This window comes from Centruroides sculpturatus, unplaced genomic scaffold (genome assembly GCF_000671375.1).
Source record: "Centruroides sculpturatus isolate CEXI.00-Female unplaced genomic scaffold, Cexi_2.0 scaffold1403, whole genome shotgun sequence".
In the NCBI taxonomy this organism is placed as follows: Eukaryota; Metazoa; Arthropoda; class Arachnida; order Scorpiones; family Buthidae; genus Centruroides; species Centruroides sculpturatus.
The window spans coordinates 87,115-104,875 of NW_019385569.1; the positions used below are offsets into that span (position 1 = coordinate 87,115).

Sequence of the window (17,761 nt, forward strand, 5' to 3'; positions counted from 1 at the left end):
TGGGAAATAATTTTTATGGCTTTTAGCCTAACTCGATAAAACGTTCGAATTTAACCGATTAAAGTTTCCAATAATTAAAATTTAAAATAACACTTTATTGTGGGTCTGTTCGTCCCTCACATCACCCCGGCCTTTCCAAAATCGGGCTTGTTCTGAGTGAGCAAGATCGATTTTAAGGAGCTGAAGTTTCAATGGAAGGTAGAGGATGTAGGGTATATCCTCGAGGTTCTTGATGTCTCAAGGTTCTTGCGATTTTCGATGAAATTTGATTTGACAATGATAAGGACCCGTCTTGTGAACACATTATATTTAAAAGTCTCTCTCTCTCTGAGTGCATAATACTAACATGAATTATTTCCGACATTGATATGATTATTTCTATGATATGGTTATCATTTTAATTAATTATTTCCGACAATATATTTTTTCTATAACGCGGTGCAATTGCTTCTCATTACTTTTCCCTACAGTTCTTTTTTTTCATACAACGTTTAAATTTCACGATCTCTTTCGCGGAGATAATACAAAATGGGTATCCTAAGATAACTAGGAATAACCAAGGATAACTTACAATCGCGTACAAGATTCGAAGACTCGTAATGTTTACAGCTAAATGGTTCTTTGCTCTCTCTCTCTCTTTTATTATTATTATTTTGTTTTTCTCCCGCGGAAGTTCTAAGCCACGCGTTGTATTTCCTATTTCGATTCTTCCCGTTTCGATCGGTTCCCCTTTTTTTTCGCTTGCTAATTGTTGTGATCTCTAATTAATTCTGCTAATTGTCTCGGTCAATTTTTTTTGTCTAATTTTTACCCGTACTTTATTTGTATATGTGGAAGGGGATATTCTTACTGGTATGCGACTTCGCGGCGAATATAGTTTTGTAGTAGAGGTTGTGTCTGAAGTTCTCGAATTCGGCAATGTCGTTGACGTTTGGGAGCATGCGAATATCGGAAAAATTGGGATGCATAAAATTGTGAATATCATGGCGAAGAAAATGACTACAACATTAATGGATGTTTGGAGAACTGTCGACCGAACTGTTCGCTGATCGGACTCCGGTTGTTGTTCCCGCCGGCTACCTACTTTCGGTAGACTTTGGTTTTGTGCCTCCACATGAATCAGTGCACGCTTTAATTTCGGTTCCCTCTCATCTATTATTTTTCGTCCTTTGACGTTATGGGAGATAGATTTTCGTTCATTGTCCTTCGGACTGATCAATTTTTTCATGTTTCTCTCTGTGTACTTTTGAATTTTCGGATTTGGTAGTTTTTCTACGCTTCGTTCCCGGGGGCGATTTATTAAGTTTTTCTCGCTTATCGCTTTTTGGTTGGTTGTGAAGTTTTTCTCTATGCGGACTACTCTGACAATGATTTCTTTATTGGTTCGGGTCTTTTTCGGTTGGATTCGTCTCGTTGTCCCTTTTNTTTAAAATAACACTTTATTGTGGGTCTGTTCGTCCCTCACATCTATATTTGTTATAATTGCCTGATGATGACAATATATATATATATATATATTATTGAAATTAATTGTAGTCATATCATTATAATTTTGCAAACTTAGAATAATTTAATATCAGTAAAGAAACAGTTTGGAAATTTCTAGCCTATAATTTGGGAAAATGAAATTTTTTTTACTAGTTGTAGTCAGTGTGATTTTGTCGAGGAATAATAACTTTTTACACTTGAAACATGCTATGTAATTGTTCATGCAGTATTGATTCAATGGTATTTTGAACCTGAGACAAAATTTATTTTTACTGCCTGTTTCCATAATAGTTGCTGATAGGGAGTACTTCTAGTGTTGACACTCTTATTTGGAAGAACTATTTATGAACAAGTACTTTTATGGAACTTCACTGTATTTGGCTTAATACTATTTGTTTCTCTTTTTGAACATTTTCACTAACCTCATATTATCACTTGAAGTAGTTGCCTCATCTATTGAACTGGTTGTGTGTTCATGCAGTTGATATAATGATCTTGATTTTTCAAATCAAGCAAGATTTGAGAAAATCAAACGATTTTAATTCTCTTTCATAAAAACAAACTGTGGAATAAGTGGCAAAAAGATAAAGGAACTTTTGGTTTTTATAATTCCATCTTATAAGTAGATAAAAATTGTGTGTGATCTGTAATAATATTTTGTAAAGATCACAAACAAAAATACAAAGCATGGAATGATAATTAGTACAATCCCGGAGCAAAGATGTTGAATATTTTGTAATTGTTGTGGAAAAATTATTTGGATCCTGAAATCAATATTTTTGTAAATTTAATTAACTTTTAACAATTGGCAAATATGAGGGCTGTTTCTTTTTCAACCTCCGATGGTCCATAAAACAAAGACAAGTGTAAATAACAAAATCAATTTATTACCAAAAGTTAGGTTCAAACATGGTTACTTTTTGACATAAATACTGTGAAGATTGAGGCATTTGTCTATCTTCACGGTGATTATGTCAAAAAGTAACCATGTTTGTATCTAACTTTTGGTAATAAATTGATTTTGTTATTTACACTTGTCTTTGTTTTATGGACCATTGGAGGTTGAAAAAGAAACAGCCTACATATAATAGACATATTAGAGTATTTACATACCAAACATCATGAAGATATTTGTTTAAAATGCTGTAACTTTATGATTTATGCAAAATAACAGTTGAACAAAAGTATGGAATACTAATCATTAATATTTTGTAGGACTATCTTTTTCCCAAATTATAGCCATAATTCTTTGTGGTATTGTAGAAATAAACGTTTTACACACTTCTGGATCCTTTGACCATGATTCTTTGACTGTCTTCTTTAATTCTTCTATGATTATAGCAGTGCTTTAATTCTTCTATGATTATAGCTATGAGAAGTGAGCACTGCTTGGTTTCATATGACTGTATCAAGAATTAGCCAGAAAGATTGATTATAAATTTAAGGAGTACTAAATAACTGGATGCAAAGCCCTTCCAATTATGGGAGTTTGAGACAATATTTTTCTAAGATCAGACACTATTATGCTAGATATTTAAGTTATTTAAATCAGTAAATATAAATAACCAAACAAATTTATGGGCTAACTCCAAAATTTTGTTTTTTGGCCATTCAACTGACATATAACTAATATCATTCAAATTGAGGGTGATAAAAATCTTATTTACATATTGTAGTTGATCTTGTAGTACTCATCTTGATAGTTTGAGTTGATCAGGAATGAGACAATTGTGAACTATCAAAAACTCAAAGTGCACAGAATGTATAGATTGGAAAACAATAATAAGTAAAAGTGCTAAATAATGTCATGTTTATTAATATTACAAAATAAACACAAAATTAATTATTATGAGAATAATAATTATTCTGTAAATAATAATAATAATAATATATTGTACAGTACTTAAAATACATGATGTCCTGTGTAGTACAGGCAAGTGGCAACTGTATCTGGAAGTATCTGGCAACCATATCATTCACAGTGAAATAAATTGAAAGCTGATGTTAGACCTTTTGGTGTGTTTACAGTTTCAGTGTATGGTGTCTCATCATAAACTTTTATTTGAATTACCCAAATATAAAATTTTTTATGCATTCTGGTTGAGTATGTGTACTGTGGCTTAAGAATGGTAGTGTCTCAAACTAGATATAGTTAAAATAGGTCGAGCTGGTAGGACGTGGTATGCATCGCTCCTGTTTACGATCGCTACATCGACGTTATTTGTGCTCAATCCAAGGATTATTGATTACCGCTAGATTCATCTAACAGTAAGCTTCCGTTCAAAGTTTTCTTTTTCCTGTTTTTACGCCGCTTGCGGAATTAAAATCCGTTAAGCCGTTTTCTTCTAATTTCGACCGGTACTATTGTATCTTTGGGCCGCGGTGCGGGCCTGTCGGGCCACAGATTAGGTCGCCACTCGGGTATTTCCTTGTACGGTGTATTTGGAATACGTGGTTTAATTCTCGTCTCGCTGCTCCTATTATTTATTAAGCTACGGCCCATCTTATATTTCACTTAGACAAAGGAGTCAAGTCAAAGGTCGTTAACCTCGCCACGTGGCCGGTCAACCTATCCGACCCTAATTCGGGCCGCTCTTTTGCCGCTTTCTCGGTATTCGCTTGGGCTATCTCCAAGCGTCTTATCTCTTTCATCTAGTATTAATTTCCTCCTTCGGTCGCGGTGGTCGCCCGCGGGCCGTCTTGCGGGCCTTTCGTTTTTCTTCGTTTTTTTCGGCCATTTCGTTTCTAGTGTTATATCTCGCTCTTGGACCTTCAACGTCCTTCCTTTTCTCAACCGTTTCTCAAGGTTTTTTGTGTCCCATCATGCAAAATTCTCCATTAGCTCCAAGGGTCACTCTGACCCCAACTGTAGTTGAAATGGAGGACTCCGATCAGGATATCTCTACTCCCGCTGCAAGAAATAAGGGCTATAGCCCAGTTGATACTGTCAAAGAAAAAGAACTACTAAAAAACGCAGGAGCCCATCTGAAACGTATCCACGACTTACTTCCGGAGCCGTATAAATCCAACTTACGCACGAAAGATAGAAGGGAAATCAAGGAGCGCGTCGCTCAACTCTTCGGTGCTGTGCATCTGTTATATGGAATCCTCTCGGAAATGAGGGTTAGTATAGCATCGCAAACGGCCCCCCCTGTCCAGGGGCCTCCCGCTATCCAACCCAATTCTCAACCTACATATGCGGACATGGCAAAAATTGCCCGTAAACCCAGTGAAACCACTAAGACCATAATCAAATCTATTGCTAACATCGAAAAAGGAGGAAGCAGCCACGCCCTGTTAGTCTACCCTAACCCAATGGAAGGGGAACGCATAAATATGGAAAACATAACTAAAGAAATTATGGAAAAAATTGAACCCCACAAGATCAAGGTAAATGTCAAAGCTGTTCGCCATGTGAAAGGAGATGGTGTCTGCTTCCGTGTAGGAAACAGGCAGGAGGGAGAAACCCTGGCTAAGGCAATAAAAAGCATTAAAGAAATTGAACCAAACATCAGATGTAGGGTATCTGAAGGAAGAAATCCAAAATTAATACTCGTAAACGTCCCCAACTCTGTGGCATCAGAACAAGTACTTGAGATCCTATACGAACAAAACCTGACCTCTGGAAAGCTGAAAAAAGACGAATTTGACACAAGCTGTAAATTAACACAACTTAACATCAGGGGTAAAGTCAAAGAAAACTGTCGCCATCTAGTTATTAGTGTTACACCAAAGCTGAGAACAGAACTCCTAAATCTGAAGTATGTGGCACTTTCCTGGGCGCAGATAAAAATAGATGACTTCCTCCCGCTGGTCCGTTGTTACAAATGCTGCGGATTCCAGCATCTAGCCAGAGATTGCCCCAAAAGTCAAGCTTGTAGCCACTGTGCTGAGGAACACAGATTTCACGAGTGCGGAAAGAACCAAAAACCAAACTGTGTAAACTGTGCCAACGAGAACAAACACCTGCCAAAAGGGAAGAAAATAAAAACAGATCACAATGCTTATAGTTTACAGTGTCCGACAGCACAAATAATCAGACAGCAAATAATACAACAAACTAATTATGGGACATAACGCCAACAATAATAACACAAATCAGACAACTACCATTAATAGTGGCATTGACACTCCTCCTCTACGCATCCTCCAGATTAATACGCAGAAGAGCAAAGCGGCTAGCTCGCTAGCTCTGAAAACGGCGAATGAACTGGATGCCGACTTATTATTGGTCCAGGAGCCCTACACTATCCAGGGGAATATTGTGCGATATGGAGGTTGGAACATCCTGAATAAGTGTAATAACAGCGAGAGGCCTAAGTGTGGAATCATCGTGAGAAATAACAGCTTAAATATCACCCTAATCCCTGATCTCAGCTCGCATAGGATCACCACTGCAGCTATTCATAATGAAGTCATAGACTTCCTTATTAATGTTTATTTCTCACCATTTGATGATGACGATGAATGTATAGATGAGTTGCACAAGGTGTTAGAGAAAGTCGGTGACAAAAGCTACATAATCGCCGGCGATATCAATGCGAAATCAGCTCTTTGGTTCAACGAAGAGGAGGACTATCGCGGTCGCCTGGTACAAGACCTTCTAAATGAAGTGGATGGGATTTCTCTGAACACCTCAGATATTCCCACTTTTGAAACTTGTAGGGCGAGGGGCTGGACAGACGTCTGTCTGGCTCCTACTAGCCTGGGCTCAAAAATTATTCAATGTGAAACCTTAACCACCACTTCTGCTAGTGACCACAAATATATCTTCACCAAACTTGAAAGGATGGGGCAATCGGCTAGTACGACTGCAAATAATTACAATAGGACGACAAATTGGGAGCACTATAAAATCCTCTTCGCAACTCACTGGAGGTCTTACTCCTTTCAACCTATAAATACTACTGATGACATTGACAACTACGTTACTCATCTCACTAACTCCATCAATGCAGCCATCGGCCTCTCATCAGCAGCTAAGAAAGATAATAACAAACGGACTCACTGGTGGAATAACGAGCTAGAAGACGAGAAAATGAGAATTCGTAGGTTAAGAAGGCGCTGGATCAACACTAACCAAGCAACTCTAAAGGAAAACCTAAAGAAAGAATATTTTAGCAGCCTAAATTCCTACAAGAAGCACATTAACAAAGCCAGGACTCAAGCATGGCATACGTTCTGTAGTAAAGACAATAAGGACCCATGGGGCAAGCAATACAGAATCATATTTAAAAGCAAGAAAATAACCAAAATACCGCATATTCTAAATAACAATGTCACCGACTCATACAACATTGAAAAGAATATATCGAACCTCCTCACCTATCACTTCCCTGATGACAATGTAAGCGAAGATCTTGACTACCACCAACATGTCAGGAAATGCAATAAAGAAGCTTACACGAGCTACAGGGATAATTGGTTTACTTTTAAAGAGATTGCTAAGGCCATTGCCTCATTGGCCAACAAGAAAGCCCCCGGGATCGATAACATATCTGCGGAATCGATTAAACACGCCTACCAGGAGATCCCGATAGCCTTCGTCTTGCTTTTCAACGCCTGCCTCACCCAGGGCTATTTTCCACGTAGTTGGAAGACTGCCAACATCAAATTTATCCCGAAAATCAGCACGCCAACCAAGGAAAGTGATTACCGGCCAATCAGTCTACTCCCTTCTCTAGGCAAAGTCCTGGATGGCCTGATTATTGGCCGCATTAATTGGCATCTTTCCAGGAATAAAGCCCTCAATGCCAACCAATATGGGTTCAGGGCTGGCTCATCAACGATTAAGGCAATCAATAATGTTGTGCAATTCATAAAAAACGCTTGGGCTCTGGACAAGCATGCTTTAATTGTAAGCATAGACTTTAAAAAAGCGTTCGACCACCTTTGGTGGCCGGCAATCCTGAAGACTCTAAAGGACACTAACTGCCCAAGCAATATTTATGCTCTCCTGGAAAACTACCTTACTGACAGGCAAGTTGGCTTTTTCTCCGATGGGCTAAACATAATCAAAAATGTTAATCGTGGCTGCCCCCAGGGCTCCCGGTGTGGCCAGGGGCTCTGGAATGTGGTGTACGACACTCTCCTTAACTCCATCCAAAATACCGAGGATATGCAAATTCAAGGGTTCGCAGATGACACCATCCTCATGATCCGGCACCACAACTGCAACACCCTCCAACAAATGGCAAATACCACCCTCAAGAAAATTCACGACTGGAGTGAGAAAAACAAATTACCCTTGAACTATGATAAGTGTGAAGGCCTTGTCTGCACGAAGAGATCTCGTCGCAGACAACTCCAAAGGCCTCTCTGCATCTATATCAATAAAAACAAGATTAAAATCAAGCCGACCATTAAGTATCTTGGTGTCCATCTCGACCCAACGTTGAGTTGGAACCACCATATTGATACTATTTGCCATAAAGTGAAACAAAAGGCCAACTTGATCAACTACATAGCGAGGAATAACTGGGGCCTTTCCCCCAAACATTGTAGACTCATTTATAGCGGCGCTATAGAACCAGCGCTGCTGTATGCTGCCGAGATTTGGGGTAGCAGAGCAACTATCGTCAACAACAAACGAAAAATTATCTCCATTCAACGTGGCTTCGCTATTCGCATCTGTAGGGCCTATCGGACGGCACCTACAAATGCTCTTCTTGCTATAGCGAATTTAACACCAGTCAACATCAAGATTAACACCAAGGTGTGGAAGTGGCACCTCATAAACAGTGACTTTTCGCACATGCCAAATGATAAACTCCAGGCTCTCATCACAAACAACCACATACCTTCAGCAAATATTGCCAACAAAATCAATCACCACGGGATCGACTACTGCTTCACTGACTACTCCAACTGCAATCATCCTGCAAGTGATACAGACAACTTGGTTAAGATCAACCACGACGATAACGACCCGCTCGCTGACTGGAACATCTTTACGGACGGTGCTAGGAATGACCTGGGCACTGGTGCGGCGTTTGTCATATACGAAACCTCTAAAAATAGTGTTGTCCATGAAGAACTCCACAAACTCTCCACCCATTGTTCAAACAATCAGGCGGAGTTATGGGCAATGTTTAAGGCCCTCTCCCTTGTCACCAAGAACCTCCGCAGGTTCAAAGGGAATATCGACTTTTTCACCGATAGTAGGTACGTCCTCAACGTAATCAAGGGGACAAAGAAGCTTACTGCAACTGGCATCAAGCTGCACAATCTTGCCAAGAACTTAGACAGCTACAGGAATATCTCCTTTAAGTGGGTCCCCGGGCATTCGAACATAGAAGGCAACGAGAAAGCCGATAAACTGGCCAAAAAAGCAGCGGAGCTAATGACTAATCCATCCTTCGGGCTGATACCAATCAGCTATATTAACCAACACATTCACGACAACAGCATTAAACTCTGGGAAGAAGAATGGAACAACTCCGAAACAGGCAGAACTACTTTCAGTTTTCTGCCTTCAATTCGGAAGCGCCAGAAGTATAACTACATCACTCCTTCCTTCTTCATGACGCAGTGCCTAACAGGACACGGAAACATTCCGACGTACCTCCACAGGATTGGGAGGCGAAACACCGACGTGTGCACCTGTGACAATCAATCTGTGGGCAACATCCTCCACATCCTCTTCAACTGCCCGCGCTACGAAGCCAACAGAAGAGACCTAAAAACCTTTTGCATTACACACGGACAATCGTGGCCACCAAGGCTGGACTATTTGTGCGCCTACAAAGGAAGCTTCGAGCATCTCCAAAAATTAGTAAATAACTGTAACGCTTTCCAAAATGACTTCTCCGGGCACCGAGCTCATTGTGACTCCAGCAACTGATTCGACGCCGCATCATCTCAGCTATGTAAACCTCAATGTAATCTCTGTGCACAATTGCTTATTATTTTACTCTGTGTTTCCACGTAACCGCTTTGCTACTATGCACCAATTTGTACATATCGTAATGTGTAAGTTGCAATTTTTATGGTAATTTGTATCCTATTGTATTTCCTTGTATAACTTAGCATATTATGTCATTGACTAATGTGCCCTTCTCAATGTATACCTCTTTATTGTATAGCTTACTGTTTTTATTAATGTTAATGCTCTCTTATTATTCAGGGCACTATGCCCATTCTGTTTTGTAACCACATTCTTATGCATATTGTGCTTCAGCACCCTACCCTGTATTTATGTATCCATCCATCATCTTGTATAGTGCAATGAGCACTGGCATACAGCCACCTTTATCGTACACATTGTATTCTGCTTTATACATATTTATGTTCCCGGTGCTTGACAATCATGTGATACCCCCCTTACTTTCTTCTTTCCCACTTTCCTTTAACTTTCATCCCCCTCCCTCTGCACCCCTCCTTCTTTCCTTTCTCAAACGGCTAAGTCGCAAGACAGCCTACTAATCTATATTACAAGTGCAAGTATTAACTCCAATACTACAGCAATAGTACAAAACCTTAAATCAAGCAATTTCAAGAAATATTAAATTTAATTTAAAATAGCTTGTACATTTACCTTTTAATCTTAGCATGGTATGATTCTCTAATAGTATAATTTCTATCTCTTCCCTGTAAGTCATTTAAGTGCTGAAATATATAATTTTCATTTAGTTTGTCAAAAAATCAATCTTGTATAAANCTGGAATTTAATTGCTAACCACTGTAGTAAAAAATAATAATATATAATTATTTTCTTTCAGACAAGAATATAAGTTAAACATACATGAATTACGTGGAGAAACCTACAATGGATTGATAAGATTGCTGAAGCCTGGTTGTCGAAGTATTGTGCTGCTGGTTGATAAAGAATCTAAGACAAAATTACTTAATAAATTCTATCGCATTGTGTATCCTTATCGCAAGTGAGTTATTGAATTTTATTGATTGAGATTAACTTAATTAGTTTTAATTAATTTATTCTCTGGTATTTGTGATTGTACAGGAATAAAACATTGATGTTTGCTTTTCTAATGGTCGAAAAAAATTTGGAGTGGTATCGACGTTTACTACTTCAGACGCTGGGAGAACCTAGAGAACTTAACATCAATCCAAAAAATTGCATTGGGACTGTTTTGTCCTTGAATGGACATAGAAAATATTTCTGTGTTTATCATGCAAAACATTCAGAAATGAAACACTGTAAATTGAGGGTAAGATAAAAGAAATTTTATTGTGAAATGTTTAATTTCATATTAATCATTATTTTCAAATTTCAGAATAGAAAACATAAAAATGGGGGCGAATTTATTGGATTTGAAGAAAGTGGAAGTGAAACAGAAAATAGTGATGTGGAAGCAGGAAATTTAGTTAGGGATCAAGAAGATAATGAAACTTATAGCAACATACTTTTTGAAGAATATTTGCTGGATGGTTTACCCAATTGGCTTGACAGATTATTTGAAGGCTCAACCCAACGTTATTATATTCAATATTGGCCTGAAAATATGAAATGAATATTTAAATTTTTTCTGTACTTTACATTATCTATATTTTATCATCTTAAGACATCTCATATATATCTAGTCACAAAGTAAAAATGGAAAAAATTTTAAATCCCTAGGACAATTTGTGATTGTTTGGACCAGAATCTTATTTAAAGGACAGTTGTAAAGATTGAATTGTTTTGCTCCTGTTATTTTTTCCACAATAACTTATCAATTATGAAATTATTATCATGTGTATAAAATAGTTTGTTTTAAGAATTCAAACAAAGAAAGGAATGTGAACTTTGTAATTTATTACTTAAAAATTCATGAAATATAAGCAGAGTATTTTGCTCAAAAGGAAAATTATTTCCATTAGTTGACAAAAATATAATTACTCTATCAATCAACTTTACAGAAACAAGTTAAAAAAAAAATTATACACTATTATTACTCATCTTTTTTCCATTATTAAATAAACTTCCAAATTATTATCATTGTTATTATTAATCATGCTGTTTTATTGTACATTTATTTTAGAAATATTTAACCTGTTTTCTGAGAAATCAAAATATTCCAGTTTTTTATAATTAAATTATAGATTTATATAATTTTTAAATATCTAAAGTACTGATTGAGAAATTATTAGTTATACTTTTCTATTATTCTATTACATACACACACATACTTAAATACACACTTCAGTTAATTGGGATAGTTTTTCCCTGTCTATAATTTCACAGTATTTATTATATGACTAAATTTTCAGATAAACCAATATAGTTAAATATTTCAATCTATGAAATGTAATAAAATAGTTATTTTCGCTCACATTTCAATACAAAAAACTTGAATGCAAAATTGTAGACGGCATTGAGCATTTATAAAACATGCTATACCATTCATACAGGATTCGTAGTTTGGAATTTTAGTTCAAAATTAAGATAATATGCATTAAACTGTTACTGATGATTAAAGTTGCAAGATTGATTATTGATGTCTTGTTACAATTATTTGAAATTGGTTTTTCAACTTTTGCCAGTTAGTAATTAATAGTTTTGTGCCTGTGGCAGTTAGATGATGAATCAACCATAGTTTTGAAATAGATGTAACTTACCCATTGCAATATTTTCGGTAGGTCAAAATTGTTTTGGGAGACCAAAAAAAAAAAAGTCGTGAATGATTGATTCATTGTCAAAAGGACATAGACAAAAATGTTGTATAAAAAAGTTCATCCGTGGTTAATGTATTTTGATAACGATAAACTAATTGATTCAGATTTTTACACTTCCTTTATGATTAGCCTGTTTTATTTTAATTGTACGTATGGAGATTTTTATTATTCTTCATGTACGTTTTTTTTCTTTTGTATTTTTAATGTTTAAATTATTAAGTTTAAAATAATTGTCATATTTACAGTTTTGAAAATTGGAATACTCTTGTCAAAAATAGAAGAAAATTGTAGAAACTCCAGTTTTAATTGTAAAACATTTTGTAAGTTTGTTCTTTAAAATCCATAAAAATTTGTTCATTTCTCAAATTTATAATATAAATAATAATAAACAGAATATAGCACTTTCAATAAATTTTCACTATCAGACTATTTTCTGATTGAGTTATTATTAGTTGAATTTGATAGCCGAGGCTATTAATGCATCACTCTACTGCTTTGGGGGCCCACAATCAGATCTGTACTAGCAGCACTAAAGGAATTTTTTGTGAATGGTTTGTCCCAGATATATCTGGTCCCGTTCATCACCACTCAGCTGTTCCATTGGCGTGATCCAATATTTGCAGTATGGTGCAAACAGCACGAATTCATAGACCCTCCTGCCAAATGACAACTCTTCAGGCTGGTGGTGGTGGAATTATGGTATGGGGAATGTTTTCCTGGAGTAACTAGGTCCCTTGATATTTGTGGATGCATCTCTGAATAGAACAGCTTACTTCAACATTATTGCCGATCACATATACTCGTTTATAGCTGTAATATTTCCTGGTGGAGATGGTCACTTTCAGCAGGACAATGCACGTTGTCACCGTGCTGGATTGGTCTCAAATTGGCTTGAGGAACATCGATCATAGTTTAACCTGCTTCCATGGTCGGCTCAGTCCCGACCTCAATCCTACCGAGCATTTGTGGGACGAAGTCAAAAGATCACTTCAAAGCTTGGAAACGCCACCATCCAATCTGACCCAACTTAGAACTGCCATTGTTAGCATGGGCCAACATTCCTCATCTACGGTATCAGCAACTTGTTGAGTCCATACCAAGAAGAATATCAGCTGTCTTCAGAGCTAAAGGTGGATTAACTTATTAGAGGGTGTGTGTAATTTTTTGGCTATTCATTGTACAGTATGGAACACAAAGTGATACACCCACCAAAGGAATTACAGTAGAGCGTCGTTTATCCGAATCAATTGGGGAATGGGGTTGTTTGGATAACTTATTTTTCGGATAACCGATTATGTACGAAAAAATACACTAACCTATCCCATCCTGAAATTTTTCTCCCTTGCATGTCGCTTTACGTTGAATTTTCGTCGATGTTAAGCCTAACGTAAAGTTTTTAAAATAATAATCGTGGCTATTGTAGCGTTAAAAATTATTTTTTTAGTTTTTACAAACAAAATAAATATATTGAAAAATACAAAAACAATAAAAAATTATACTNTAATAATAATCGTGGCTATTGTAGCGTTAAAAATTATTTTTTTAGTTTTTACAAACAAAATAAATATATTGAAAAATACAAAAACAATAAAAAATTATACTTCAGAAGTTAATTTAGTATCGAAAACGTAAAATATTTGAGTAGCCCAAGACATAGCCAAAGATTGCAGCGCCACAGCACTAGCGAAAATTTAAATTTTCCAACTGGAATTCCTTCGGATAAACGACGCTCTACTGTATCTTGTAATTTCTATCAAAAGCCCATTGCAGTGGACAAGAAAATTAATATTGATAATCACTGTAGGTATGGTAAGCATAAAAATAAAACAAAGTTTAAATATTTTCTAAATACTATTCTATCTTCAGGAAGTTTATGTTAACATTGAATTACCCTTAATTGAAATAACATTATTGTCATAGCATGTTAAACTTCGTATTACAAGTAAATATTGAAATTTCTAAATACAGTAGTAGTATTTTATTGTAGACAAAATAAAGATTGGAATCTTTCTTGAAAATTTTTAGTAAATATATAGCTTTTCGGGGGTGCTGAATTCAAAAATTTTTCTGGCACCTATATGGATGAGTTCCCGTCTGGTCTAGTTATTACTATACTTGGCTCTGACCTAGGTGGCCCATGTTCGACACGGAAAAAATAAGTAATTTTTAAACAGCTGGATGGCCGAGTGGGCCATCTAACGCTCTGTGGGACCCGGGATCGAAAAATTCCCAGTAATTTTTCAGGTGGTAGTCCATCTGGATAAGTCGTTCCTCACCACCCGGTTGCCGCATTGTGGGCCTGGCCGAACCCATAATGAGTTTGCTAAAGGAGGCTCTCTTAGTATCCACAGGGCGGAATGAGTTAAAATATCCATGTAGGTTTTTTAAAAGTGAATGTAGAGCTAAGTTATTGCTTATAGGCTAATAGGTAACAAATGAAATATAGTGTGTGTCAAGTTCTAGACCTGTTTCGTACGAATATTTGTTTACATCGATAATAGCTTTCGTGTTTTATTTTGTTACCTCCTGGTTTCTCTTGCTGTCGATGATGCCGATGTTGTTCTACCTGTTGTGTGACATTTCTGGAAACGTACGGTGTAGTATCGAGCAGTAGTCTCCCATCATAGTAACGTTTCATTACCATAGTATTTTCTTTTCAACACTTTAATATCTTGGTGAAAGCGATCTCCTTGCTTGTAGCTCACTTCACCAAAGTTTTCAGGAAACACACCAGGTGAGCACCTAAAAAGTGAAATTCGAGCTAATTGAAACCTACGTAAGAACCTCACTTTTAACAGCGTGGGAATCAACACAGCAGTACTGTAATTCACTGGACCCAAAACTTGCATTTTAGAGTACAAAGAAAAGATAATAGTGAACTCAGAAATTACCAAATACCACTACACATGTAAATGCATTAAGTAACTTGTTTATTATTTTATGATCTTACTCGAAACGTTCTACGGATTATTACATCGTATTAAGTTAGTAGGCATTACTTAGCCTACTAACTTAATACGATGTAATAATCCATTTTTCGGAGAGGGAAGATAAAAACATTAGCTTTGCAAGGATTGGCGAGTCTGTTTCGTCTCGACGTCATAATGAGACCCACTTTTGAAAACAATCTTTCCAACGGAACAGAGCTTCCTAAGATAGAATAATACTGATCTGCTAGCTTTTTCGTGTTTGGAAATACGGCAGACAAATATTCCCATTCTTTTAAGGGGCAGCATTTACGGTCTATCAACTTTTGATTTAGGTAGTGTTTTAACTCTGTAACCAAGCTACCCGAGTCTCTCTGTATTTCACTGCCTGTCTGCTTTGCAGCTAGACATGTGTGGAAGCTGCAGATATTGTCACTGTTAGCAGTCTGTACTACCCTCTCTTCTAACTGATGATCATTCCCTTCATTACTTGTTCTCGCAATAACTAATGTTTCGATCTACTTTCGTGGCATTTCAATCGATGGAGGAGTCGCATTTTTCCAATCAAATCGGAGAGCTTGGTCTTTGTGTATTGTGATTTTCAGGACATTAGAATATTCAATTCTGTTACGATAACATTTTTTCAATTTTGCATTCTGGTTCCAGAGATGCAATTTAGCATTCATAAGGCCGACCAACTGGCGAGTCGGATTAACGATGAGGATGGTGTGGGCCCGCTTCGTGGCAATCTCATTGGATGTTATAAAACTCTTAACCTAACAACAATGGTATGTTCAAGTTTATTATTATTTTAGTTGGTATATTTGTCCGGAAAAAATCATCAATTGGCATTAAGTAACAAATTGGACGGTGAGCACCACGTTTTGGTCTCATCAAGAAGTAATAGTAAAATAAGAGAAATTGGTGCTAAAAGTTAATAGATGTAATTTATTGAAAAAATAATGCATAATATCTTTAATGATTTGAAAGAGAAATACGTAGAAAACACAAAATATCTAAAATACAGGTTCGTACAAACAAATTGAAGTTTTGTGTTTTGGAAACTTTCTGAATTTACCCTCCCTGAATAATTCCGATTCACGATTGATCGAATCTGCGGATACAAAGAATCCGCTGTTCTTGTTGCAGCTGAATTTAATTCAGCCATGCCATTCTCGCACTGAATAAATGCGTAATCAATATTACACCGAATTACTTTAGTGTATAAAAGTTTGCTGCCTCCAAAATATAAATTTATCATTTTAATCATTTTTTAAATTATAGCTTTTCTTAGAGGAATTTATTTAACTTCAAAGTAAATTAATTACATCTAACGAATCTTTATTAATAGTACAGTATTTAGCCTAAACGCCAATGGTGTGAATCTGTTTTAACACAGATTAGTCTACCACTTTGGTGATTCGGAATTGAATTCAAGCGTTTGAAAAACACCAGCAATTTCTCGGGGTGGTCTGTTCCATGATGGACTTGAAAAAAGGCTGTCTTGGTGTCCATAGGACGAAAAGTCAAAATTAAAAAACCATCCAGCAACGAGTCGCTTAACTTTTCCGTCAAAAAAAGTTAAAATTGCGTGTGGCGCCATCTGTTATGATATTTTATTATAAAACTTTTTATATAATTAACTATTATAAAATGGCAAAAGACTTAATTTTGAGGGTAGAGACAAATTTTATAATAAGTTGTAAATGCTAAAAACGAGTGAAATCGTCATTAAGTCTGACCCTACTCGAGATACACACGATCTCTCCTCTATCTCTCTACCTCTTGATCTAATATAGCAGAAGGAAAGTATGGCAATCGGTCAAAAAATGACCCCCCAAGATTTTTACATTTTTGGACATTCTTGAAACGTCGAGAAATGCAAAAAAAAATTTTGTATACAGTATATGGATGTTAGGGGCTGTCCATAAATGACGTCCACACTGGAAGGGAGGGTTGGAATTGAAATTTAATGGACGTCCGTTTTATTTCGTTAAATTTTATACAATTTATCACTTTATGAATAACAAAATGCATAAAGGTTTAAGGGGGAGTTGAGTTTTGTTGGATGTCCGGAAAGGGGGGGTTACGAAAACATGGACAAACTGGGACAATAGGGGAGGGGGCAATGAAAATTTCAAGAAGAATGTGGAAGTAATTTATGGACAGTTCCTTAGTGCGTGTATGAGAAATTTTATTTACCCACTTTGAAGCTTAATGACTTCTGTGCCTTTTAATCGAAAATTTCTGAAATTTTCGATAAAAAGCACTGGAGTTATTAAGCTTGGATGAACGAAGTCGTGTCCCACACACACTAACATTAAAAAAAACCGTTTTTTCCCCCATTTCTCGATGTTTCAGGTGTACTGTACTGAGTCCAAAAATAAGTCCGAGTTTTTGTCTATCAAAGTAGATAATAGTTCCCTGTGACGTATTTATGAGGATGATGTGGGTGTAGAATCCAAGTACAGTACAGGCTTTAGGAATAAAAGTTCCCAGAGACTTTAGGAATAAAATTTAAAGTAAAACGAACAATTATTTATTGTGACATGGTCACAATACCGGGCTGCAATTTTTAATCATATTTGTAATTTATTTAATTTAAAATATTATGCTCTGCACCTCAAATCAGTACCGTAGGGTCTTGCCCCTGTACATCATACTTTTCCTCTAACAATAGAATCGTGCCGGTCAGCTATTAACTTCTTTCAGGGGGGAGTTTTAAATTG

General features: G+C 36.5%; 2 protein-coding genes across 2 annotated transcripts in view; both read left to right on the top strand.

Annotated features, from left to right (window-relative positions):
* The window catches only part of LOC111640199 (dnaJ homolog subfamily C member 16-like), a 62,424-nt gene extending 51,200 nt beyond the window's left edge, over nucleotides 1-11,224 (top strand). Inside the window, exons 9-11 of the mRNA XM_023386199.1 lie at nucleotides 10,209-10,370; nucleotides 10,451-10,658; nucleotides 10,725-11,224. Of these exons, the coding sequence (XP_023241967.1) occupies nucleotides 10,209-10,370; nucleotides 10,451-10,658; nucleotides 10,725-10,961 (607 nt within the window). The 3' untranslated portion in view covers nucleotides 10,962-11,224. The remainder of the gene's footprint in view (nucleotides 1-10,208; nucleotides 10,371-10,450; nucleotides 10,659-10,724) is intronic.
* Nucleotides 8,193-9,423, top strand: LOC111640200. Its single transcript, XM_023386200.1, has one exon. It carries the CDS (start codon nucleotides 8,243-8,245, stop codon nucleotides 9,329-9,331), a length of 1,089 nt encoding a protein of 362 aa, XP_023241968.1. The 5' UTR covers nucleotides 8,193-8,242; the 3' UTR covers nucleotides 9,332-9,423.
* Nucleotides 11,225-17,761: the final 6,537 nt, after the last annotated feature.